The sequence below is a fragment of the Phodopus roborovskii genome, unplaced genomic scaffold (genome assembly GCF_943737965.1).
Source record: "Phodopus roborovskii unplaced genomic scaffold, PHOROB, whole genome shotgun sequence".
Classification (NCBI taxonomy): domain Eukaryota; kingdom Metazoa; phylum Chordata; class Mammalia; order Rodentia; family Cricetidae; genus Phodopus; species Phodopus roborovskii.
In genome coordinates, this window is record NW_026126409.1 from 9762501 (window position 1) to 9788652 (window position 26152).

The 26152-nt window shown below is 41.7% G+C and overlaps 1 protein-coding gene across 1 annotated transcript in view; it reads left to right on the forward strand.

The window, feature by feature from the left end:
• Myo16 (myosin XVI) overlaps positions 1-26152 on the forward strand; it is a 335766-nt gene that overhangs the window by 56996 nt on the left and 252618 nt on the right. Inside the window, exons 4-5 of the mRNA XM_051181974.1 lie at positions 1-92; positions 22200-22308. The exon at positions 1-92 is cut by the window's left edge and continues 52 nt beyond it. Of these exons, the coding sequence (XP_051037931.1) occupies positions 1-92; positions 22200-22308 (201 nt within the window). The remainder of the gene's footprint in view (positions 93-22199; positions 22309-26152) is intronic.

The window sequence follows — 26152 nt, forward strand, 5'->3', positions numbered from 1 at the left end:
TCAATGTCAACCACCAGGATGAGGACTTCTGGACACCAATGCACATTGCCTGTGCCTGTGACAACCCTGATATTGTCCTGTTGCTTGTATTAGTAAGTACATTAACCCAGTTGGCCTAGCACTTGAAGACTCAATGACAGCTATGTGTTTAATAATATCTCTCATGCTACTTTTGGAGAAAGCATGTGTCTATGTCACCATTCATGTCCCAAGAATGCAGATAATTAGAAACAACATTGTTAATCATGAAGCTCCTAAAATAATCCATGTTCCTATTATGACAAGCTTTAGAATAACATGACTTGGTATGCATCAGTGTTAATGGAATGCCTGTGTTTGTTCTCAAAAATTCACATTCAAGCAACTGCAGTCCAACTTTTAAACACATTCTTCCAATGGGATTAAGAATTTGGCAGGGAGGGGAGGACACAGGAGAAGTTGGATGGAGAGAAGAAAAGGTAGCAATGATGCAAAATATAGTACTCAGGTATGAAATATCCCAAAATTAAATTAACAACAACCAACTTTCTTCCCATCCTTGAATATACTGGGTATCAATGACTTTTCCTTTCTAAGTTGAGGCAGGGCTCTAAAACCTGGTTCTATTGCCAACCAGCATGCCAACTCTAGTCTGGAATGCCAAATCTTCTAAAGAAGGTACAGGGCAAATGGCTGCCTTCTTTATGTGGTCTCCAGGGAAGGCAAGTCCAGACTACCGGGTTGACTGCAGAACTGATGCTTCAGACTTTACCAACAACAAAACCTAGCTCAGCACATGGCTTCATCATGATCTCAAGGCTCATTAGTAGACCATTGTGCAGAACCACCCAACCTTGACCAGAGAGAGAGAGACTGTGATCATTGGAAGTGTGACTTAGGACTGGAGGCAGCACCCCCAAGCACCACACTGAAACAGAATATTCCATGTTGAAAAGCCAAGATTGGAATAAGCTTGGACATGAAAACTGGTGCCTGAGGTATTGATATACAAGGGCTAATAGTTATGATGAGCTACACGGTGACAGATTCCTTAGGTCTCTCTGAGACTGGACGGAAGAGAAAATCAATGTGATATTTGTGTACATTGAAGTTAAAGTGCTTCCTCCAAGGAAAATCAATAAATAGTGACATTCATCCCCGTCTTCAGAATAAATGTTTAGAAGAGTTGACTTTCTAAAGAAATGGCAAATCATCTTCTTAACTTGGGATGGATACCACGTGCCATTGCCAGGCTCTGTGCTGGACTCCTTACAGAGTGGAAAGCTCTTCACGGCTATCGTCTACCTTCAATTGTTTCTCCAATTCTTTGATCTTAATTCTTGTTTATTCCTGAAATTATCAGCAGTTTCACACCTCATCGTGAGTGTGGAGTTGTTTAAACAATGAATAATTTTAGCCTTCTATTTAAGAAGTTAAATGAAGTTAAAGTTTAACTTAAGAAGTTAAAGAAAGATGAGCAGATTAAGACCAAGTAGAAAAATCGATTAAAAAATAATAATCTGGCCACAAATAAATAAAATGTAACATAGGAAAATGGTAGCTAAAATAGATTAAAAGCCAAGCTAAAATTAAAAGTTTGCTATCTTATTCAGTAAATAGCACAGGGCAGTTCTGTAAAACAGTACCAGGATTTTCCTTCATGAATGAGTCAAATTGAGAAGAAGAGATGACTGAATCCAGGCAAGGGGTATGATTTTGCAAGATGGAGTTTCCATTATCTGTAAAGGGAGGGAGACAAGCTTTGCAAAGGGTACAGAGAAGATCTAAAGAGACCCTTCCCAATGGCCCAAGCTGGAACAATTTGGTGAACCCTCAAAAGTAGTCATAATGGAGGGTAATGTAAGGCAGGAACAATAAATACATCTGTGCTCATGCCTAAAATAATAAATGGGAGAGTATTTACTGCTCTCATTGGCAGTGTGAACCTGGGAGAGCAGGGCCTAAAATGAGGTGGACTGAAGTCTCATGCAATAGCCAACTTCATTCAGAGCATCAGGTCACTTAAACTTTGAGGGTTAAGAAGAATTACATGAGCAAGATGTTCAATCACAGAGAGTAGCAAGAAAGCACATTCCAAGCACAATTCTACACTTGGGAAGAAACTGAGGCCACGAGACTCTTATCTAGTTTTCTTGGAGTTTTCTCACAAGCACCCAGAATTCCCCTGGCATGACTCCATTCATGGACTGTGTTCCAACAGCAGAGAATACAAAAATCCACTGTGTAGATGAATTGAGAAGATCCATGTGGATCATCTACTCTCAAGCAACTGGAGTCCTGAGATACTGTGGCATTGCCAATGACTTCCTTCTCAAGCTGACAGTGTGGGGAGGGAGGAAGGAAGGAAGGATAATCACCACAGAACCTGACCAGGGCTCCCTCAGAGAGGGAAGGCCCAGCTCAACAGTGATGAGATGTGCTCATTTCAGGTAGCCTTAGTGTTCTGAGAATGACGTTCTATATCCCTGGTGGTCAACCAAAACACATAAGCAAAGAGCAACATGAAAAGTTTTCAGGTGGCCCCCAGTCAAGAGCCATGCTACAAAATCTGTAGCAGTGTGCCTCTCTTTTCCAAGGTTGTAAAAATCAGTGGAAAGCTGAGAAACCCCTACAGTTAAAAGGAAGCCAAGAAGATAAGGCTGCAACTACTATAGTATAGGGCCTGTGGTGGCTCTTGGGGTAGACTAAAGGCAGGCACAGTCGTTGTACATTTTTGCTGAAGAAAGTCATTTGCAATAGCTCCTTCTCATAAAACTGGGTACCATCAAATGATAGCAATAGGGGTATAGGTGCAATGTGAGAGGGAACATTCCATAGTATTATCAATTACTCTGTAAATCTGATAGTGCTCAAAACCAGAAAACTAGAAATATAATATACTGAAAAGTAAGACAGTATTTGTCAGCAGAAACTATAAATATGTGATACATAAATGTGTACTTTTTAAATATATAAATATAGTAAGTATATTTATAGATCAAAGAAAAACTGTTCATTATAACTTGAAAATAATATTATAAGCCATTTTCTGTTATATTCTTTACAAAAATATTTACTTTGGAAAGAACTATATCAGACTTTCCCATATTTTAAAAAAATAATCATCTCCTAAACTGTGCATGAGGTACATTTGTCAATGAACAAATTCATATAATGTTTATAGTCAATTTCATGAAGCAGTTACAAAGACATGATTATTTACAGTTCAAGGTAACTTCATAAATGCAAATGTCACTGCCATTCTTAACTGGCAGAAATGGTCAAGGGAAAATAGCTAAGCCACCCCATCCTTGACCCTTAGAGAGCATACACAATTAATGCTGATGTGAGGTTGGCAGTTGTCATTTTAATTGCAAAGAATGTATGACCTTAAGTTGTGAAGCAAATGGTCATGGGAAAAAAAAGTATTAAATTTCTTTATATGTTAGAAACATTAATTATGTGACAAGGCTGTTGTGTAAGAAAGACATGATAGAGGAATGTGATTGTGTGTGTGCATGCTTGCCTGCATGCGTGCGTGCATGTGTGTGATCTTCTTTGGGAGATCATGTTTTTGTTTTCATCTGAAGCAGTCTTATTTAGATATAGTAGTAATCCTAGCACTCAGAAGGCAGTAAAGAGGACCACAAGGGCAGTCAAGGGTACATAGGGAGACTCTGTTTAAACCAGAACAAAGGAAAGGAAGGAGAGGAAGACTTCAAAGGTTTTTGTAGTTCAAATGAGTTCTGACCTAAAGCGCCAAGACTGATGGGAGCTCCTATTACAGCAATACCATCCTATCAGCAGCTACCAGGGAAGCAAAGTGGATGTTAAGTTTATACAGCAGGTGCTGATTTACAAGGGGTCCCTGGAAAATTATGTGTGTTTGGAATTGTAAGAAACTTCAAGTTCCTTCAGTGAGAACGCATTATGTCCTTGGGAATTCTCTGCCAGGGCTGAGGGCTACACTGTTGCTGCATTTGGCAGTCCTTGGCTCTGCTTGGGGTCTGAGCATTGTTATCATAGTGCCACAGAGTAAAACCTGTTCTCTCTCCACACTGCCTGGCTTTAACTTGCACTCTGTAAAGACCATCCCATCACATGGGAAGTGTGTTGGAGAAGATGAGCACGTGTTTGCTAGGAGCCCCTGTGCTTCCAAGCCTTGCTGTGTCCTGTAGTTATAATTACTCAACATATCCAAAAGAGTTCTAACACCTTTTTTAAAAGATATGTCTAGTTTATCCTTTAAGTTAAAATATAATTATGTGGTGATATATTGCTTGTGCTTTAACACATAAAGCTTAGCTGAAGGTCAGAGTGAGGTGGCTCACACCTTAAATCCCAGTAGTTGGGAGTCAGAGGCCTTTAATCCCAGCACTAGGTGGAGACAGGAATGACATGGCTGGGCAGAGAGAGGACTATAAGGTGGGAGGAGACAGGGGCCCATGGCATTTGGTGTGAGGATTCCTGGAGACAGAATCTCCCTTTCTGTCTGAGGATTCAGACAGAGCTGGCTGCTCTGCTTCTCTGATCTTTCAGCATTTACCCCTATAACTGACTCAGGGTTTTTATTATTAAGACCAATTAGAATTCAAGCTACATAATTAAATCATTATATCCCTTACCTATCCTCCTCCCAACCCCTCCATGTACTTTTCTTCAGGCTCTTTCAAATTTATAGCCTCTTTTTCTTAATTAAAAGTTATTTTTACCTATAAGTGCATAAATATATAGATAGAACCTGATGAGTCTTGTGTGTGTGTCTGTGTGTCTATGTGTATGTGTGTGTGTGTGTCTATGTGTATTTGTGTGTTGTGTGTGTATGTCTGGGTGTGTATGTGTCTATGTGTGTATGTACCTGTGTGTGTGTAATTTCGGGGCTGACCATTTGATATTGGATAGAGAGCCAGTTGGAGGACACTTCCCTGGTGAAGACTACTGTAGTTCTTTGTCCAGGGGAGGGGCCCATGAGATCTCAGAAGTCCATGTTGGCATGTTTACTGATGCAATCTTTGTTCAGTCATTGGTGAAGTCATTTCCAGGAGATGCAGCCTCATGGCAGTCTCCCTGGTCCTCTGCTTCCTAAGATCTTTCCACTCCCTTTCAGTATCACTAGTGAACATTAGGAGCAGGGTTGTGTTGTAGATCCCCATGGGGGCTGGCATCCTAGAGCATTTGTTCTCTGCTTTTTGACCAGTCATGGGTTTTCTGTGACATTTTCCATCTTGGAATCCCTAACATTCTTAATTCTTTCATTGTTATCATATTTTCTCATATAAGAAAAAATGGTTTTAAAATACAAAAGCATAAATTCAAAGGTGAATCTCATGAAATTTAAAATTTTACAGTTATTTAATTCCTGCTATTGATTCGTATAAATCCTGGCAGCAATTCAGAAGCATCCAAGAGAAAAGAGGGAGAGTTGCCCAGCCTGGAGCTTTGAGGGAAAAATGATTCTTAATGTATAATCATTTCTGTCAATAAAGAACAGCCAGTGTATTCATATTTGATGGCCTCTTAGGCATCTTTTCTTACTAATACAAGAACTATTTACTTCAGAAGCATTGGAAATACAAAAAAAGAGAAATAAAGAGAGAGAAAAGAAAGAATGAAAATAAATGAAAGGAAAGAAGGAAGGAAGGAAAGAAAGAAAGAAAGGAAAATTCACCTAGATTCAGGAAAACACACTCCAGTTTTCTTCTGCGGTGTGTGTGTACTGTGCACGTGTGTGTATTCTGTACATGTGTGTTATATGTGTGTATTATATACATCTGTGTATATATATACATATTCATTATGTACATGTTTGTTATATATATTGTATATGTATGTGTACATAATATACATGTATCTATTGGCAGCATGTCCATGTGTATACAAGTATATGTATATATGATTATGCATGTACACATGTATATGTATGTGTGTGAACACCCATGTGCCTGTGTATAGCACACACCTAATACTTAGATTCATACTATAACATGGCATGTTTTCTATGTAAGGGTATATGTCTGTGTGTGTGTGAATGTAGGACACTTAATATTTAAATTTATACAGATGCATATTGATTATTTTTCAGGGAGGCTTAAATTCACATAATTTCCTGACTGTTTTCCATGTTTTAAGACATTTTACCCAAACATGAATTCAGTGGTGCCTGGTTTTCCATATTTAGGTGCTATATTTTAGGAATCTTGGCAACTTAGACAGTTTCTACTTCCTCAAACTTATTATTATTACTTCATAATTTGAGAGCTGGGTTTCCAGTAAAATATAGTTACCATAGATTTTCCTCCATGAGTGAAATTGAGTAAGTTTAGCAGTGGTCTGATTCGGGTATTGACAAAGCCCTGCCTATACTGCAGCCATTTAGTTCCAATACTTTTAGGCTTTTAGTTAAAGCCTTAGCCACAGCTTCCTGCTCTGAGATGGTATAATTGATCTATACTGCTGAGGTGTCCCTAGTAATGTAATCTTGAGAAGGGCTAAGAAAGTTAAACATCCAGAATTGTGATTGAGAAAGTCTGTGTGCCTCTGTACATGGCAATACTTTAGCTTTGCACCTGGAACCCAATGTGGGGTCATTTCACCTGGAAGTCCTCATTTAAAGGGGCAGGTCATACAGTGTTCCTGCAGAGCTTTACTTCCTTCTCTGAGTTTGGTCTAGTGGTTGTAACTCAAGGAAAGATTTTCAAGGATGAAACATCCTCCTGTGTGTTACCCTAACACAAGAGCTCTTGGATTTGGAGTGCACTTTCTGTGTTGGTGGCACTAGGGTGAGTACAGAAATGTGAATTAATTAATTAACTAATTAATTAATTACAGAAGACAGTCTCTGCTGTGACTTGAAGCAAAGTGTACAAGGCTAGAGGAAAAGAGGCAACTGTAAAGTTTTGGGGAGGATCTCACTTCCAAGAACATGCTAGAACACATCAAGTAAATGGGTGCTGTGAGATCCAGAGAAAGGTTGGAGAGCAGAGCAGCATATTAGAATTATGTTGTACATGGAGAATGAACACCATGATACAAACGCTAGACCAGCAACAACATGATGGGCGGATGGGTTCAGCAGTTAAGAATCCTGAGTTTCACACACATTCTGGATTAGTGAAGTGGCTGCTGTAGAATCAGAGGAAGTCTGATTAGCACCTAGACCTGCAGGATGGCAAGAGATGGGCAGTGGACGAGACCTGCAGGGTGGTGAGAGATGGGCAATGGCCTAGACTTGCAGGATGGTGAGAGATGGGCAGTGGCATGAAGCTATGGTCAGCAAGTCTGCTCTCTGCAGAGTATGTGACATTCAAAGGACAAGTACAAGGCTTTGTTCATACCCTTGGGAAGTTGAGGGCATGTGACACAGAGAAGTATTCAGCTGTGGATCAGCCAAATGAGACATGAAGAAAGAGTTAGGTGTAGAGCAGGTGGCAAGAGGGTATAGCATGTATAAGAAGCCATGTGAGGAACCAAGGCTGGAAACCTCAAGGACTTTAACGCAAGGGTCAGGAGGGTATAAAGCTAGCTAGCAGTGTTGAGATTCTCCTAAGACAGGAGGAAGGGGATGAAAGGATTAGGTAGATGCTATTAAAATTGGCAAAGACACAGGCTGAGAAGAAAGCTCAGTCGGTACAGTACTTGCAGCTCATAAGCACCTGAGTTCAAGGTCAGCACCCAGATTCAAAAAAAAAAAAAAAAAAAAAAAAAAACAGGTGCAGTAGAATGTCCTTACAATTCAGTGTTAGGGAAGTGAAGACAGAGGGGCTTGCTGATCTGTCAGCCTGGCCTCTTTGGCAGGTTCCAGGTAACTATGAGAGACCCTGCCTCAAAACAGAAGCAACAAACAAAATATGGACAATGCCTCATCAATGACTGTGGTTTCCCCTAACCTTCAAACAAATGACACCTCCACACATAAATGTGCACACACATAAATGCACATGCACACACACCTCATATACAAATATAAATATACATGTGTGCCATAAACACACACCGTCTTAGTTTGGGTTTCTATTGCTGTGAAGAGACACCAGGACCACGGCCACTCTTCTAAAGGAAAACATTTAATTGTGGCTGGTTTACAGTTGAGAAGTTTAACCAATTATTGTCATGGCAGAAAGCATGGCAGCACGCAGGCAGACATGGTGCTGGAGGAGCTGAGAGGTCTACATCCTGATCCACAGGCAACAGAAAGAGTCTGTGTGCCACACTGGGCATAGCTTTCACATATCAGACCTCAAAGCCCACCCCCCACAGTGACACATCCCCTCCAACAAGGCCACATCTACTCCAACAAAGCCACACCTCCTAATAGCAGCACCCCCTATAGGGCAGCATTTGAAGACATGAGTTAAAGGGTCCATATTTCTTCAAACCAACACACATACATGAACACACTCACTCTCAGACATGGAGCTCATCCAGGTGTCCTAAGCCAGACACCTGTTAGTAAATCAGACTTCATGGAGTCAGACATTCCTCTATTTATAGAAACTTTCTGTCTGAAAGCACTTTTTGGAAAACATGTCATAACATCAGAGCATTGTAAAGATGTGTTCATTTTGTGGAGACCACAATGTTTGTGAGATCCAGCACACTGCACATTCCTCAGCTTAGCATGGTATCCTGTCTTCTTTCAGGACTTGACATCCTTATTCCTTTTCCAATATTATACATATTACAACTGCCACATTTGGGTACTTTAATATTAATAGAAATATGGTGTTGGGTAATTTATACGTTAGCTGTTTTATCTTGTTCAATGAAGTCATAATGAAACCTACTCCATTTTAAATTATTTAATTTGGAAAGCTTAAGCTGAACCCTGCCAAGTGAAAATTCCCATGGCAGATTTTACACACTATATTCTCTGAATCAATAGAGTGACATTAACCTTCCAGAAGACTTTTGCTGTTATCTCCACATGTCTCAGAATTTTGAGTAAAAATAGGTGTAGTACCAATGACTTTTTTGTGGACATGGGGAAAATTTTTACTCCACAGAATACACACATGTATGAACACATACATACATACATGCATGCACACACACATATATACACACTCACACATGTACAAACATATATATTCACATCTCACAATACATGCACACACATAAACATTCACATACATTCATACACACACATAAACTCACACACACTCACAATACTTGCACACACACTAATACTAACACACATGCATTTGCACACACACATGTATACACACACAGTCACATTCATGCATGCACATACATACTCATACATACACATACCTATATATGCACACACACACATGCAGAGATACACTCATGCAGACATACATATGCCAATACAGACACACATACATTCACACACACACACACACACACACACACACACACACACACACACACACACACACATGCTCTACTGTGTTGTCTGCCTTTCCATATTTTGGCTATTTTGTATTGTTCGCAATATGTTATGTTATTTAATTCATTGGCTAGTCACAACACAACACAGGAAGATGCAACAGCTACTGTCTGCCACTCAGAAGCTGAAGTGGAAATTTAGGGAATATTTGCATAAAGATCCAAGGTTTGTAATGGATGAGAAATCCAAGCTGTGTAGCAGTTCAGTTCACACAGAACCCATGCAAAAGCAGAATATTGGAATGTTTAGAAGAAATGTCTTTGTAGTCCTTCATGTAACAACTGAAGACTTTTGGTAATGACTTTAAAAAGTTAAGCGCCATGAGTCAGATGGGAATACACACTGAGGAAATACATATTTTTAATATCAAAAAGTCAGTAAAGTTAAATGGTACCAAATAAAGGAAGTTACCATTATGAATTTTCTCCAGCTAAGAAGAAATCAGATATGTAATAAATCTGTAATTTGAGTGAGCAGCCACTGGATGATATCATCAATATGACTATCCAGTTGGTAGCAGAAATCAAGATAGATTTGCAATGAAACGTAAGAGAAAAGTCAAAATGGCTATGAGGTTGTCCAATGTAGTTGTTCTTATACACAAAGAACTATCTATGGGCACTGGGTCCAGTCTGATTTTCTGACTGAACTCCAGCCTTGTTTCTCATAATCAGCCAGCATGATCCTGTAGCTGTTTCCTCAGTTCTACAGAGCCCTGCATGCTGCTTCATCCACAGTGAGAGTGTGCTCACTTGTCTGTGATAACTAAGCCAGTAAACAAAGTGATACCATAGAGGAGGATGCCGGGTCATCTCCAGGGAAAGAGTGTCCCGCTGATAGATACCTTTACAGACTTTGCCCTGAACTCATTGCCAACTCAGTCCTGCTCAGAGCATGTGGACAAGATGATCTCCATCTTACCCTAGTGCCTCCCAGCATGAAGATATGCCTCAGGGCTACATCACTGGTAGAGTAAATAATGGTATCATGTAGTATGGCCAGGGAGGCTGTAGACCTCTCAACAATGTGCCATAAAATGTAGTTCAAAGCTGATGCAACAAGGTTGTCTATGAGAAGATAAAGGACACTCTATTGATGGGATATTTCCTCTGACCTTCTGTGCAGAGGTTTATAGGGAGAGATAATAGATTATGGTCGAATGCTGTAGGGTTCCTGGGGACTCTGCCTGAAGAAGCACATGTGTGTCCCTGTAGGATATATTAGCACTGAGATTCCTGGGGACTCTGCCTGGAAAAGCACATGTGTATCCCTGTAGGACATGTTAGCAATGGGGTTCCTGGAAAAGCAGAGAAGCGTCTAATACTGGAACTCAGTCATATTTGCATGTGATAGCAACAGAAGCCAGCAGGAAATCAGATAAACCCAGGAAATGTGTACTCCGAAAACAGAAAGAGCGTTTGGAAAGTAAGCCAGTTAGTTATAAACAATCTTTAGGGAACAGGAGGCTGCAAAGACAGAGGAAAAGCAGCCAGGTTTACAAGGAAAGCCAGTGCTTGTGTTGTCATGAAAGGCAGGGGAGTGCCTTGAGAATCCCCTGGAGGCTGTATTTCTGGGATGAGTAGTTAACTAGGCAGACTTGGTAGACAAAGATGAAGAAAACTGCAAACTACATACCTCCGGCAATGGAAAAGACCAGTCTAGACTTTTTGTGTTTTCTTTTGCTTATGTATGTAGACGTTATTGAGTGGAAGATTAAAATACGATTAGGATACTTTTTAAAATCTCTTCTAGCATTCAGTTACTCTGTGTGTGTGTGTGTGTGTGTGTGTGTGTGTGTGTGTGTGTGTGTGTGTGTGTGCGTGTGTGTGTGTGTACATGAGAGTGCCATGGTTTGCATTTGGAGGTCAGAGGACAACTTGGAGCTATGGGTTTTCTTCTTACACCATGTGTAGTCCAGGGATGGAACCTGGGTCTTCAGTCTTGGCAGAAAGTGCCCTTATCCTGCGCCATGGTTTTTAACCAAAGGAAGAACATGACAAATAGGTTCTGGTACCTGAAGACACCGGAGAGAAATATTCAGACCATTAGTGCATGACACTGAGGGACAGAGAATGCCAACTTCCCAAACCTTCAATTTTTTTTTATAAAGCTGAAAAGGGCTGTGTTTTCTCAGGACAGGTATAGATTCTTCAGATCAGCCAAACATTCATTTAACAAAGTAAGCAGGCTGCTTTTGGACAATAATTAAATGAATGATTAATGAGCTAGGGGCACTGGCTGGTTTCATGCAAGGCTTTAGTCAATAAACATTTACCAAGCACCTACGTGTGTTGCACACAAAGCCTTCCACAGAGGGCATGCCTGGCTTACTAAATGTGCAACTTAAGTGACATGAAACCAGGCTGCATTTCTGTACTGCAAGTCTCCCACCCCCTGCTGTCCTACCTTGTGACCCCTTTCCTTGGCCTTTTCTCAGAAACACATTCTCAATGGGCTTTCTTGTAAAACTATTTCTTTTAATTGGAGAGCCAACCTTTAATTATAATTAATCCATTCAAATGTCATTCCAGCTACCTCCCCAGATAATCGTTAGTATGTCTAAATTTCTTTTCACCTTTGCATTTAGCAGACATGAGACTTGCTAGTGGCATGCTGGAGGGGCTCTGGGCTTTCACCACAAAGACTAGACAGTCCATCGAAATTTGCCATGCTCATTGTAGAAAGGTGGAAGAGTCTACCCACATGCAAGGGATAAAATTTTAAATGATGAATGCTCACATCACAGGGATGTGATCATAGAGATCTATGATATTCTTAATACCCCAGTGCTCCCCATCAGAATATTTAGAGAAATAACCAAATTCATATAACTTATATACATGTTTGGAGATGTAAGCAAGGGGCCAGTACCAAACTATAACAATGGCCATCCCATGATTAGGGGAGAGGTATTTTTGTTTCCTTGTTTTGAGGTAGATTTTTCTTTTTATTCTCTCTTATATCCCAACCATATTTACCTTCCAACCCTTTCAGCCCCCCTCCTTACCTCCTTTCTCCCCCAGATACACTCCTTCTCTGTTTCCCTTCAAAAACCAGCAGGCCTCCCAGGGATATCAACAAAGCATGGCATAACAAGATGCAATAAGCCTAGGCACACACACTCATATCAAGGCTGAGCAAGGCAACCCAGTAGGAAGAAAAGAGTCCCAAGATCAGACAAAGGAGTCAGAGACACCCCTACTCCCACTGTAAGGAGTCCTACAAGAACACCAAGCCCCACAACCATGAAGTATATGCACAGGACCTAGCTCAGATCCATGCAGGCTCTGTGATTGGTGCTTTAGTCTCTGTGGGCCCCTGTGATCCCTGCTTCCTTGGTCCTGTGGGCCACATTCTCCATGTTCAACCAAAGGGGAAGGTTCTTGTTATAGATAAGAGAGAAAGAACAGTCAAGGGCATCTTCAGGAATCCAGGGCAAAGAATAAAGGAAGGAGACTAGACATGGCCAGGGCTATCTCTTTGTTGCAGAAAGAAGTGGTAGAACAGCAGAGAATATCAAGAAAGTGAATAGTAGATATAGTACGGGGTGTGGTAGAGGGAGCAGGGGAGAAACCTTGGAATTATACAGAGGTCAAACAGGTATCTAGGTGTGGAAAAACCTATGAACTGCAGCAACCTTGGAGCTAGTTTAGAGGAGATGAGAAGGGCCAGGATGCTAGTGTGGGCTTCGAGATGTATGACAAAGACATGTGAGTGGAGGCCAGCAGTGACTTTGACAAGAAACCATGCATACATGTCAATGGAGAGCCATATGTCCCTTCTGCCAGAGACCAGGGAACTGACTCCTTTTGTCAGACAGGAACTGGCTTCACAAGTTCCTGAGAAATGTTGGCTTTTACTGTGGTCCAGACTGAGCTGAGCCAAGACTGTCATTTCTGGACATCTGCACTTCCTGAGACCCAGCAGGAGAGCCTATCTCTGTTATGGGTGAGGGTGTGGCCAGCCCCACAGCAGAGAGTCCTCTCCTTTTCCAATCCCATTCCCCATGCAGAACTTACTGTTGGCTTCAGTACAGAACATTCTTTCTGCAGCCTCTTACCTCATAGCCCAAGGCTCTGGTACCTCAGTATGCCCTGAAATAAGATGCCATGACTCAATAGCTTTCTTTGTACTTCTCCAGACCTGAAAACTTCTTTTGATAACATGTTTTTTAATAATAGGGAGTTTTGTGGTAAAAATATAATTGCATATTCTATACAGTTTTTTTTTTTACTGGTTGTTTTATTATTTGATCTCTTATAGTACATACTTCCTGCCTGCCATACTGATTACCTTTCCAGTCAGTATGACAGAACATCTGTGGAAGCCACTGAAGGGAGGAAGGGTTTAGGCTCACAGTTTGAAGGGATGCAGTCCATCACAGTGAGGAAGCACAGGGCAGGCCCCAGGGGGCCAAGGTGTGTGCTTGAGCTACTCATCTCTTCACAACTCACTGGTACAGGAAACAGAGGGCACAGGAAGTAAGGCTAGGCTATACCTAAGGCCCCAGTTACTCACTTTTTCCAGTTAAGCCCTATCTCCTAAAGGCTGTGTGGTTCCCCAAACAGCTAGGGACTAAATATTCAAACACAGACCCATGGAGGGGACACCTCACCCCCAATCTCTTTTGTGTTTCACTGTTTCCTTTCATTTTAGCTTTGGTTCTAACACACACACACCACATTTTAAAAGAACAGTTTATAGCCCATCCATCGGAAGGGCTATTAGGTTTCAAATCCTTCTACAAACAGCCAAGGTGCTTGTTAACACATGAAGGAGGACACTGACCACCCTCTAGGCACTGCCAGTACCTGGCACACCCTGCCCCCTCACCCTGAACTTCCCAGCTCTCCCCTATATAACTCAGCCATTTTGGCTGAGCCACTTTCTTGACCTCCCACTCTCTTGGTCCCTGGCTCCTTTCTTGGTCTCCTGACTTCTTGACCTCCCTACTCTTCCTTCTCCCCTCCCCCTCTCCTTTCATGGCCCATGGCTCAGCTGGCTGGCAAGGTCCACTCAAGACTCCTCCAGACCCCTCTTCTTCCTCTTGTGCTGCCCCCACATCTATAGTAAACCATCTCCATCCTTTAATCATGTCTTCTCTCCTTACTATTTCTTTTCATTCAAGCATATCAATGGTTCCCTTCTAACATTCCTTCCTGTTTATAATGCAGCTCTTTCAGGGGGTTCTCCCAGTTTTAATAGCCATCCTCTGCTAAATCACTATGCTCACATTGGCCCATACTGAGTTTTCTTCTTTGGTCTGGGATTGAGACCTCTGTCCTCATGGTCTTTAGGACCACCCTCCCTTTACCACTATAGCAAACTGTCATCCTGCCAATATTTGGGGATGTCTTTAGGATGACTGACTGATGACTGTACATACTACTCACATCCAGCCCTTAGAATCCCAAGGATTGTTTCTCCTTTCTTGTGTGCTTCATTGTGGTATTTACCATGGCAACAAGCACACATATAAATATTATGGTCTCTCCAAGTAGTAACCATTGACCTAAGAAGGTTTATGGAGGGAGCTATAAAACTGTGTTTTGATATAACTCAACTGTTATAAATTTTTAAAATGACCATAAAAAAGGCTTTTAATTTTTATTGCCACAAAAAAATGTAAGCATTACATTCTCAAAGCACATTTTAATCATAATAAAAGTTCAGTGCATGGTTCCTTAATGAATAAGTGGGCTACCCAACTCTATTACCAGCTGTGTTATCTGCCTAAAATCTAGAATCTAAAGGAAAAAAATTACAGGCTTCTAATTTTCTCTCTGCATAAACAATGGAAGCCATGAGAGATGGAAGAACCCACTGCTTTGGGGCCACAGAGACCACTGAACAGTGACCACCCCAGCCCATTCACCAGGCAAAGCTGATTGCTAGCTTTGGTATTGAATGTTCTAACTGCAACCTCCTTTCTCATAGCCTAGGGTTCTGGCATCTCAGCTGAGGCTTGAAATAAGCAATCCCATCACCCCACTCATTCATCAACATCTAGATTTCTTCCTACATTATCAGAGGAGTGTTTCAACGTCCACACTTTACAGTCTGCTCTGTGATCTATTATGAATGAATTTTTGTGAAGAATGTGCCTGTGGCAAGAAAATCCCCGACAAGTTGCCCCTAGCAAGAGAGGTTAATTGGAGAGGTACTGTTAAGACTATAGACAGCCATGGTGGGGCCTGAAGGGAAGGGAATCCTTCAGTTCCAGAGAATGCAGCAAGGTTGCTGACATGAATTTTAGGAGAAGTGAGCATCATGAGTGTGAGTATGTGACCTAGCCTGTGTGCTAGACTGCTCGTGGTGAGGTGGGCCTGTGTAGCAGGGAAGGGACAGGCCTGGCTCACAGCTGCAAGGGGTGTGAGTAGATCTCCTGACAGCTGCACTCGTGGAAGCTCTCTGCAGCCAGCTTGGGGAAGCCCATAGGATGGTATGGCCTGACCTGGGGGAAAGAGCAGAAGCTAGAGAAAGTCTGTGGTCTGTTTCTTTGTACACTGATCCCCATTTTTCCATCACTAATTGCTGACAGCACTCTCTGCTGTTTGGTGTAGCCTTTCTTATGTGAGGACTGTCTATTTTTATGCAGGTCTGTCTCTGACCTCTGTTCTGGCATATTGATCTGTTCATTCATACTTTTTTTTCAGCAACATCACACATCTCAATTGTATCTCTTGATGATAAATCTTTCGGTTGGGTGAAGTCCCTTCCAACATTGTTCTACTTTAAATTATGCTGGATATTTAAGACTTCTTTCCAACACTGTAAAACTTTGTCATCAGCTTGTTGGTATCTACCAATAGTTTTCTGGGATTTCAACTGGGATTTTATTGATTCTGCAAGACAAGTTTGGAAGAACTGTCATCTTGGCATTCCTACTGATCGCCATGCGCTTTCTTCCCAGTTGAGCACTGGAACGGCTTGGGAGTCTTCCATCTCTTTTTGTCCCATAAGCAATTTGTTAGGTTCATCATCTAATTATTACCTACCCTGGGGCTCTAATAGTGGCAGCAGCATGTTTTAATATTCAACCCCCATGTTTGCAGAATGGAGAAATGAAGGAAAGTTGTTTTCACATGGACCTTTCATCCTGAGACCTACATTCACCCAGGAGGGCAGGCAGGGCTCCTTTATGTTTTGATTTTGGGACTTTCTCTATGTAAAAGTTCATTTCATTAGTGAGAAAATGCGGTTCTATTCTTCCTTTCAAAGGCCGTACAACCCTCATCTCCATTCCTGTCCTGCTCGCTAAGCCATCATGTGAAATCTTGGGAAAGATTAACAGGAAGGGACACCTTATCTAGTGCCTGATGCTACTGTGAGCTTTCTTACCATTAAGTATGGTGTTAGCTGTCAAGTACTCTTTGTCAAACATAAGTCATCACATTCTGTGCCCACTTCCTGGTTTTCCACAGATGTCAGATTGTGCCAAATGCTTCATCAATATCCACTGATATGAGCATGTATCTTATAGCTTTTCAGCCTGGTAGTATGAGATATTGCATTATTGATTTTTCAAGTGCTGAACCTCTGGCCATGTTAAGACAGAGAAACAAATTATCTTTTAAGGTTTTTTTGCATGTGTATGTCTGTGTGCCTACATGATTATGTGAACCTTGTGTATACAGGTCTATGAACCAAGACATGCCTGGTTTTTTCTCAGGCCTAGTCCTCTCTCTTAAAAAAAGCAAAGGGAGCAGGACCCAACCAACAACTCAATATACCCCTACTTAGTAATGGCGTATGACTACCTTCATGTATTTGTCAGTGTGCTAATATATATTTATATATATATATGTATATATATATATTAGTTTTTTTTTCTTATTTTACATATTGATCCCAGTTCCCTCTCCCTCTCTCATTGTTTCCTTCCCTCCTCCATCCCTCCCTCTCTTCTTCCCTCCTTCCTTCCCTCTCTCCCTCCCTCCCATACACCTAGTTTGCTAATGTTTTACTGAGGATTTGGCACCTGTCTTTGTGAGTGTCTATTGTTTTCAGCCTTCGTTCATTTTTGACTTTGGGTAATGATGGCTTAATAAAGTAAGTGGCTTCAGTGCTCTGAAAGAGCTTGCAGAGAATGGACATACTTCTTCCTAAAGGATTTATGAAATCCACCATGAATCAAACACATCTTCATGATTAGGTTAAGAGGCTTATTATCAGGTTTAGATGTGTCAACAGCCTTCATCTTCATGAGTTCGGGACAGTCTATTCTTCTGGGGACTAGTTCATTCACATTAGCAATAAACCATGAGCACACACTGTCCATTGTGTCCCTTTTTTTCTCCACATCCATGGCTCTCTAGCTGGGCTAGGGAGATGAAACCATAGTGAAGAACACTTAGCTTTCTTGCAGAGCACCCTGGTTGGTTCCCACCTGTAATTTCAGCCCCAGTGAACCCAACCCTTTTTTCTGAACTCCAAGTGGGGATGGAATGCACATGATGCACATAAACACAAGTAGGGAGGCATACATACATATTTAAGAGTAAATCTTACGAAATAATAAATTGCACTTTTTTTCTTCACCTGGCCAGAGCTTGACCATTTCTACAGACCTGAGGCCTCTTTCATGAAGACATTGATCTTCATCTTGGAGTCTTCAGCTTTACAAGCTAACCACCACAAACTGCCCCAGCTCTTAGCATTACCACTCTATGGGATAGGTTGTAATATATGAATTCCTAAAAAGGACATAAACATTTAGTCCATTGTGCCGGCACAGGACACCATCTTAGTTACCTGCAGTCATAGAGTCTACATACCAAACAAATAGCTCTTTTTTCACACATCTAGAAGTCTACAGTCAAGGGACCCTTTCAAATCCTGAGAGAACCAGGCATGCCTTGGCTCTTAATGATATTAGCACAGGCTATGCCTTTTCAGCTCTGTCTCTGCCCAAATGCCTCTCTTATTAAGAACACAGGAGGTCACTTCCTCTAAACTAGCATTGTCTTCAATGACTGTACTTGAAGTACTTGAGGTTAGAGTTTCAAAATGTCATTCTGAGGGGGCATGAGATCAAACTCACAAGAAGAATGCAGCATTCTGGTGGTAGCCTTTCCATTTGCGGTAGATTTGTAATTACCTAAAATTGGGAAGTCACCAAAAAGTTTAATCACAAAGAAAGTAGTGGCATTTTATCATTACAATCCCATTACATGACTTTTTATTAAGCTTTCACTATTAATGTGACAAAGAATTATTACTAAGTAGAACCATGTACAAACACAGTTGTTGAGATTAAATTGTTACATAGCACAAGCCAATAAAATGTTTATTGGTCCATATGTCATCTGGCATGAATGAAAAAGAATCTCATTTAGAGGAAATGATGTATGTGAGGAGTCCCAACACTAATATATCAAGAACAAAATTTAGAGCAAATTGGAAATTAAATGGCTTTCCGGTTTCAATAAACAGAGTAAATGATCTCAAGGCCTGCAGTAGGATCTGCCAAGCATCCAGTTGCACACTTGACTTGAAGGGTCCCTGTTGGTTTATACACATAAAATGTATCACCTTCACTTCCCTAATTATAAAAATCAACCAAGATGTCATTGATTTATTTTTCTGAAAGTAAAGTCAAGATTTGTCTTGCAGTTTATGTTGTACAAATAAACATTTTTGTTGATCTAGGGGTTTGGCTCACTGGTGGGTTTCTAATTTTGTAGGTGGGATGGCTTGAGCTGGATGTCCATGCTGTGAAGAATGGGTATTTTACAGCTTTTGATGGTTAACTTCAGGAAGTTTCAGTGACCTATCAAGAGCCACACCTTAAGGAAAATTGAGGTTTCCTCCTCAAGAAGTTATCCAGTATCAATAACTCCAATGGATGGGGTGTGTGGACCCTTCCATGTTGGGATGCTAACTGGCTTGATCCTGCAGAGAAAACAGGGTTGTTGTGAGCTCTGCTGCAGCACCTCTGTCATGCCCTGCAGATGCTGTTTTGCCCTAGTCTTCCCCTCCTCTGGCTCCTTCAATCCTTCTGACTCCTCTCCCTCAGTGGTCGCTGAGCACTAGAGGCAGGTGTGATATATTTGTCTTGTCTCTGGCTGAACCTCCATGGTCATTTATTCTCTGCACTTGTTTCACTATTCGCGGCACAAAAAAACCTTCTCTGGTGAGGACTGAGAGCTACACTAATCCCAACTCAAGACTGCTCTGCCTCTGGCTCCAGAGCAGCCTCTGGAGCTGCCTGGAGACCCCACGTTTTTAAAGTAAAAGATAACGTTCGCTTGTGTTAAAACATACTTAGCATTTATGGAATGTATAGAAACTCTTAAGACTATTCTTGATTATATCAAAAAGTAAAGACAGCCTTCAATATTCTTTGCTTTCTATATGAAAAACAAATTTAGTTTAAAATCTTCAACTCCTCATTTCTTTTTCCTTGTAATAAAATAATTGCTCATGTAATCAAATGTGTACTCTGATACGCTACAAAATTAGTGTTGTGTTTGATGTTGCCTTCTTGGTTCCACACACGAAGGCTTGGGATGAGTATGCAGGAAAACCATGTAACAAACACATCTATACTGCTTATGTTTGTAAACATAGCTGAATGCTGGATCCACCTCTGAGAAGTAAAACTTGAAATGTGAAACAGAACATTGTAAACTATATCAAGTGTATACATTGGAAGATTATACATACATGTATATATATACATATATATATACACATATATATGTATAATCATATTTTAAATGTAAAACATTAAGAATGCTATTTTCATGAACTGACTTCCTTATTTATTTTCACGTCATAAAACTAAGCTGATTTGCTATTCCTGAGTATCTCGAACATTTGTTAATACAAGAAGCACAATACTTATAAAGAAAGCTGTGTATTACTGGAGGATTTCCCATTGCATGTACTACAGGTTAGACCTTACAATGGCGACAGGAATTTCTTCTGGCATTTTCATGAAATTTTTCAATTTTGCAGCTAATTGGTGCTTTTGTTCTGATGGAACCCACTTAAAGTATACATTTACTCATGGGTTGTTTGGGTGGATAAAAAAAAAAAAAGGTAATCCATGACTATTCATCTCACTAGTACTGTTCACATTAACTTTAGAGTGCAGTAGAACCAGGAAACTTGTCATGAAATCAGCTTCTTCAGGGAGGAGAGGGTGCCTCTGTCCAGGACCCAGTGGAACAGGCCAGTCTGACTCTGGACTGTCCCAGGCATTTGAGGAACGACAGCAGCAGACCTACCTGCCTATGTCAATGAAAGAAATTGGATCTTTCAAGGCATTTATAATTTGAGGCGGGAGAGGAGACAAAGGCAGACATATGTGGTGGCTGGCCCTATGTCAACTTGACACCAGCTAGAGTCACAAGAAAGGACCCTCAGCTGAGAAGATTCTTCCACAAGATTGGGCTGTAGGCAAGCCTATAAGACATTTTCTTAATTAGCAATTGGTAGAGGAGGACCTAGGTCACTGTGGGCGGTGCCACCCCGGGATGTTGGTCCTAAATTCCATTAGAAAGCAGGCTGAGCAAGCCATGGGGAGCAACTCTGAAAGAACACCCCTCCATGGCCTCAGCATCAGATCCTGCTGTCAGGTTCCCACCTTATTTGAGTTCCTGTCCTGACTTCCATGATGAACAGTGATGTGGAAGTGTAAGCCAAATAAACCCTCTCCTCTCCAACGTGCCTCTCTCTGATTGTGGTATTTCATAAACAATAACAGCCCTAACTAAGACACTGGCCATGCAAGATAGTTCATCCTGAAACCTAGAACAGTCTTTCACATATCAACCTAGTAAACAGAGAGAAATGAATATATGAGAAAGTAAACATCCCAAACTTTGCCTTAGCTTCTTTTCCTGTTGCTGTGATTAAAAGACCTAAACAAAAGCAACCAAAGGGAGCAAGGATTTATTCTAGTTCCCAGCTCTGTGTAACAGGCCACCATGGTTCATCCTTGGTCATTCTATCTTCGCTGTTTCTTCAGCATCTACCTGAGAACCAGAATGCCTACCAACTAGGAATGTTGAATATAAATAGCTATTAACTATTGAAAAAGAATAAGCTACTATCTTTAGCAAGAAAACACTGACCAGGACAGAAATAGATGCAAACAACAGGTCCTCCTGGGGAAGAGGGACAGAAGCTCAAGCCATGGCACTGGAAGAATGCTAGCAGCTATGGCTGCTAAACACTTGGGTCTCACTGGTGAATACAGAGCAGTAGAGACTGTTTTGGTGACCAGTTTTCAAGCCTTCCACTCTGGATAAACATTAGGGGACAAGTGCACACAGAGAAGCTCCAAGAGATAGAACAGTGAATTTCAAGAAGCCAACCCTTGACAGTCACAGATTGTACTTCTTGTTAGGAAACAGTTTCTTGCAAAATCAAAGCCAAGCAGCAGCTGTCAGCACAGACACTAAGTCATCATAATATGAGGACAGTGCCCAGGTGCATTCCCATGGAGGACAAACACTAATGAAATAGATTTAGGAATGATAAGGCCAAGCTTGTCTTCCTCACCGAGACCTCGTGAATAGACTTCTCTGTGGCTTGAACAAGCACAGCAACTACCAACAGAGAGCAGGACTCTGCAGCCACTCACTGAGTAAATTTGGGTTCAAGGAGGAACTCAGGAGAGATAACAGTGCCAGTGCAGGGTCTATAATGTCACAAGACTCAGGGGGACATTTTGCAACCTGGGGTCTCCACAAATTGTTTAATGTATTTGTCTAGAAAAAAAAAAAGAAAGTATTATGTGTTCCTCCATAGTCCCTCGGCCATGTTCATTATAGTTTTTTGTTTGTTTGTTTTCTTACAGGCTGGAGCCAACGTCCTTCTGCAAGATGTGAATGGAAATATCCCATTAGATTATGCTGTAGAAGGGACAGAATCTAGCGCTATCCTGCTGGCCTACTTGGATGAAAACGGTAGCACAAAGCTTCCTTTAAAAGACTCTGCAGAAAGAAATTCATTAGTAGAACTGAAAACATGGATCATTCTTAGAAAGATGCATACAGTATTTCAGACTCAGTATCTCCCTTGAGGGTGGAACATAAGGCAGTTTTCTGCCTTTGTTTATCGCTTGCCACCTTTGCGAACTGGAGGGGGACAGTGAAGAAGCACCAAACAGATGCCTGGGGTCCATAATTGCTGGGACTGGGTTTGCAATTATCAACTCTCTTCCCTGGGGACAGGAAGGGAAGTCAACCATACAATTGAATTCTGAACTAATGAGATCAAGGTCACCTTGAGTGTGTCCTCCAGGGCCAGGTGATCCCTACAGGAATTGTAAGCCAGCTCAGTGAAGACAGGGGCAGCATGTTCACATCCCAGAATTCACAGTGGCACTTAGAAGCAAAAAGCACTGTGAGAAGAAAGCCTAGGATCAAAGAGAAGGCTGGCCCGACAAAATGGGGCTGAGCCCCTGTGTATCTCTCACAAGGACATTAATGACACAGCCCCAGCATGAACCAGTGAGTCAACTCAGTGAGAGCTGAGTGGGAGCCACTGCTGCATCTGGCGATAAGGCTTGGTAGGGAAAATCCTGACCCCACCCCCTTCCTTGGAGATTGAATATCAAAACCAGGCATTGTAGCCCCTTCGATGACTTGCAGGCCAGAGACAATGTTCTGTCATATCTATCAGGAACCTCTGGAAGCCGAGGGTGTTCCTTTTCTTCTTTGGAGAAGTGCTTACCTCAATGCCATCATGTTTTGCCTCCTCCAGCTCATTTGTCTCAAAAGGTTTATTTTGAGGATGCATAGAATAATAATTACTGCTTAGCAGCCTTGATTTCTTAATGAGAACTAGTCTCATTAATTTAGAAAGCAAGGTGGGCGTGATTGCCCCTGAGCTGAAGGCCAACAAGACAAGGGTAGAGCAGAAGCAGGCTTGGGGGAGGCATACAGCATCTTTAAAGGGCCGATCAGAACCCATGGGGCACAGTATTCAGTGGCCTCTCCCTCCAGACCCACAAGACCCTCATGCAAGAGAACTCCCCCACTGGCTTCAGGTCCCATAGGCTGTGACCCTCTGAAGAAAAGTTCACTCATTCTACCAGGAGCAAAAGTCCAGGTGATTTGGGTTTCCCGGTGGGCAGTTCAGGACTCACACCATTGACATGCTTCCCAGGCAGGACAGAGTTCTGGGTTTGTATGAGAAATGGGAGAGGAGGGGCTGAGGTTAGCATATTTGTACTACTGAAAAGTGGTCCAAGATCTCTTTATGTAGACCTGTTCTCATCACCAATACAGTAACGGTGACTGCAGTAACTCGGCTGCACTGGTTCCCCAGACATGGGTGTGTGCCACACAAAAGTGTGGTTTAACCACTCTCCTAAAAATGGCTGCATAAACAAGACAAGAAAATATCAATATCAATAGGAGTGTGACATGTAAGAGTCACAGAACCCCACCCCTAAGCAAAGACCTACAGGCAATGAATGTCTGCTGGGGAAGAAAGTTTACCTCGCCCAGGAAGAAGCCTCCATTGCTGGCTGTTCAACATGAGGGGTCAGCCTTAAAACTGTACACACATAAACAAAAGCATACTTAGCAGGGTGTGTGTGTGTCTATGTACGTATACATACATAGAATATGTAACAATCATAATCAAATAGAGGCTATCAGCTTGTGAATGGGAGGCATGAAAGGGATTTAAATGAGAAGAACTGGAAGGAGGAAGGGAAGGAGGAGAGTTTTTAAATTTCAGTATGTACCAGCGCTGAGTCACAGTAGGCACATGAAGGGCACATGTTGCTCATACAGGGGACCTGAACTGATTCCCAGCACACATATTGGCTCACAACCAATTGTCAAACTAGTTCCAAGGGATCTGATGCCCTTTTCTGGCTTCTGTGGGCAACTGCATACATGTGGTGCATATGCGCCCATGCAGGCAAATGCTGATCACCCACACACAAGTAAATCACAGGCTGGGGGTGTGGCTCAATTAGAATACCAGATTCAGTGCCCAGCATCAGATAAGCCAAGTGTGTTGGAGCATACCTGTAATCTGTCTATCGCTTGTAGGCGGTGACAGGAGTTCAGGGGCATTGGGTCACCTTTAGACACATAAAACCCTTTCTCTAAAAATAAGTAAATAATAAATAAATACATAAAATTAATGAATAAGAAAATACAAAAGAATTAAGTCAAATAAAACTCTAAAAGCTGGAAGAGCTGAACTGTCTCACTCAGCCAGGGAACCCTTACTAATGATTGTCTTTCCTTCAGTGCCTCCACCAGCAAATGTGTTAGCATTGCTAACAAGCTTCCAACCCACCAAGGCATTTTATTTAATAGAAAAGCTTGGTTTTATGCAAAATCAATATTTTATGTCCTATAAAAAAAAATAAGCAACTCTTTTTTTTTTTGTGGGAGGTAGATGAAAATATTGGAAAGGAAACCAGAGATGGTCCCTGATTCTGCTACAGAGAAAAGCTGTCACCACTATGGCTGTCATGATCAGTTTGTAAAATGCAGGTTTGCTGGAACAAACTCAATTTAATATCTCTTCAATTTTTAATTCTGTTTTCCACATGTCACTGCTGCTGCTGTGGCCTGGTCCCTTCTGTGTGTGCCCCCCTTCCCCCTCCTGCACAGCGGCTGCAGCCCCTGTCAGAACCTCTCCTGCTTATCGGTGTCACTTCCCCTGTCCCTGGCAAATACTATCTAACTCCATTTATTCCTGGCCCCCCTTTTGGTGCACTGTGAGAGTTATCTGCTCTGACAGCATGGACCGATGCCATCAGAAATTTCTAATAGTCCAGGATGACAGTTTTGCTATTACTTGCCTCTTGTCACCACACTCTTCTTTGCAGGTGCTTGCAATCCTGGGGAGCTCCTGGCTCTGCAAAATCCTGTTTCCAATCCCATACTTATCATGCTGTCAAATCAGGGCGCAGGGGGCAGAGGAGGCAGGAGACGCCGTGAACAAGTTGATTACATAGAAAGTCTCTGTTACGAATTCTAATTGTGCCGTCACCACCGACTTACACTGTAAACCTGGCAATGGCAATTAACCTCAGCTCAGTGCCTTAGGTTCCGGGGCTGTGAAATGAGACCAGCACTGGGGCTGATTGAGCATTTGATGAATACCTCATCTTTGCACAAGGCAAAAACAGCTGGGCATGCAAGGAAAGCAATCAATTCTAAAATGAACCTCTGGAGGAAGGAAGAGCCCAGGGGACAGAGTGCAAGGTGGCCAGGACAGAAAATAGGCATGAAAAACACCTGCATCCTCTGTGTGTGTGAGCCTATGTGCACACACACATGTGCATTGCATGCATGCAAAGTGCAATATCTATTTATCTACCTATTTATTCAGCTACCCATATGTGTATCCATACTTGCAAGTATATATGTATGTATGTATGTATGTATGTATGTATATATGTATATATGTATATATGTATCTATCCATCCGCCTACCTATCCATCTTCCTATCTAAGCATTCATTCATCCAGCCACCTATGTATACATACATACATACATACATACATACATACATGGATCTATCAACTATCTATCCATCCTCAACATCTATCTTTTTTTCTGCATACTTCACCTGTTTCCCTTCTCTTTCCATACTTTCAGGAGCTAGTTCCTTGTCTGCCCTGTCCTTCGGTTGCCCAATGCTCAACTTCCTACCCACTGAGAATCCCTCTGTAGTAGTTGCCCCTGGCTTCCTGAACTGAATTTCCAGAATTCTTTTCTTTGTTCTTTGAACTCATCTTTCTGTGACTTTGCATGATGTAGGCACATGGCAAA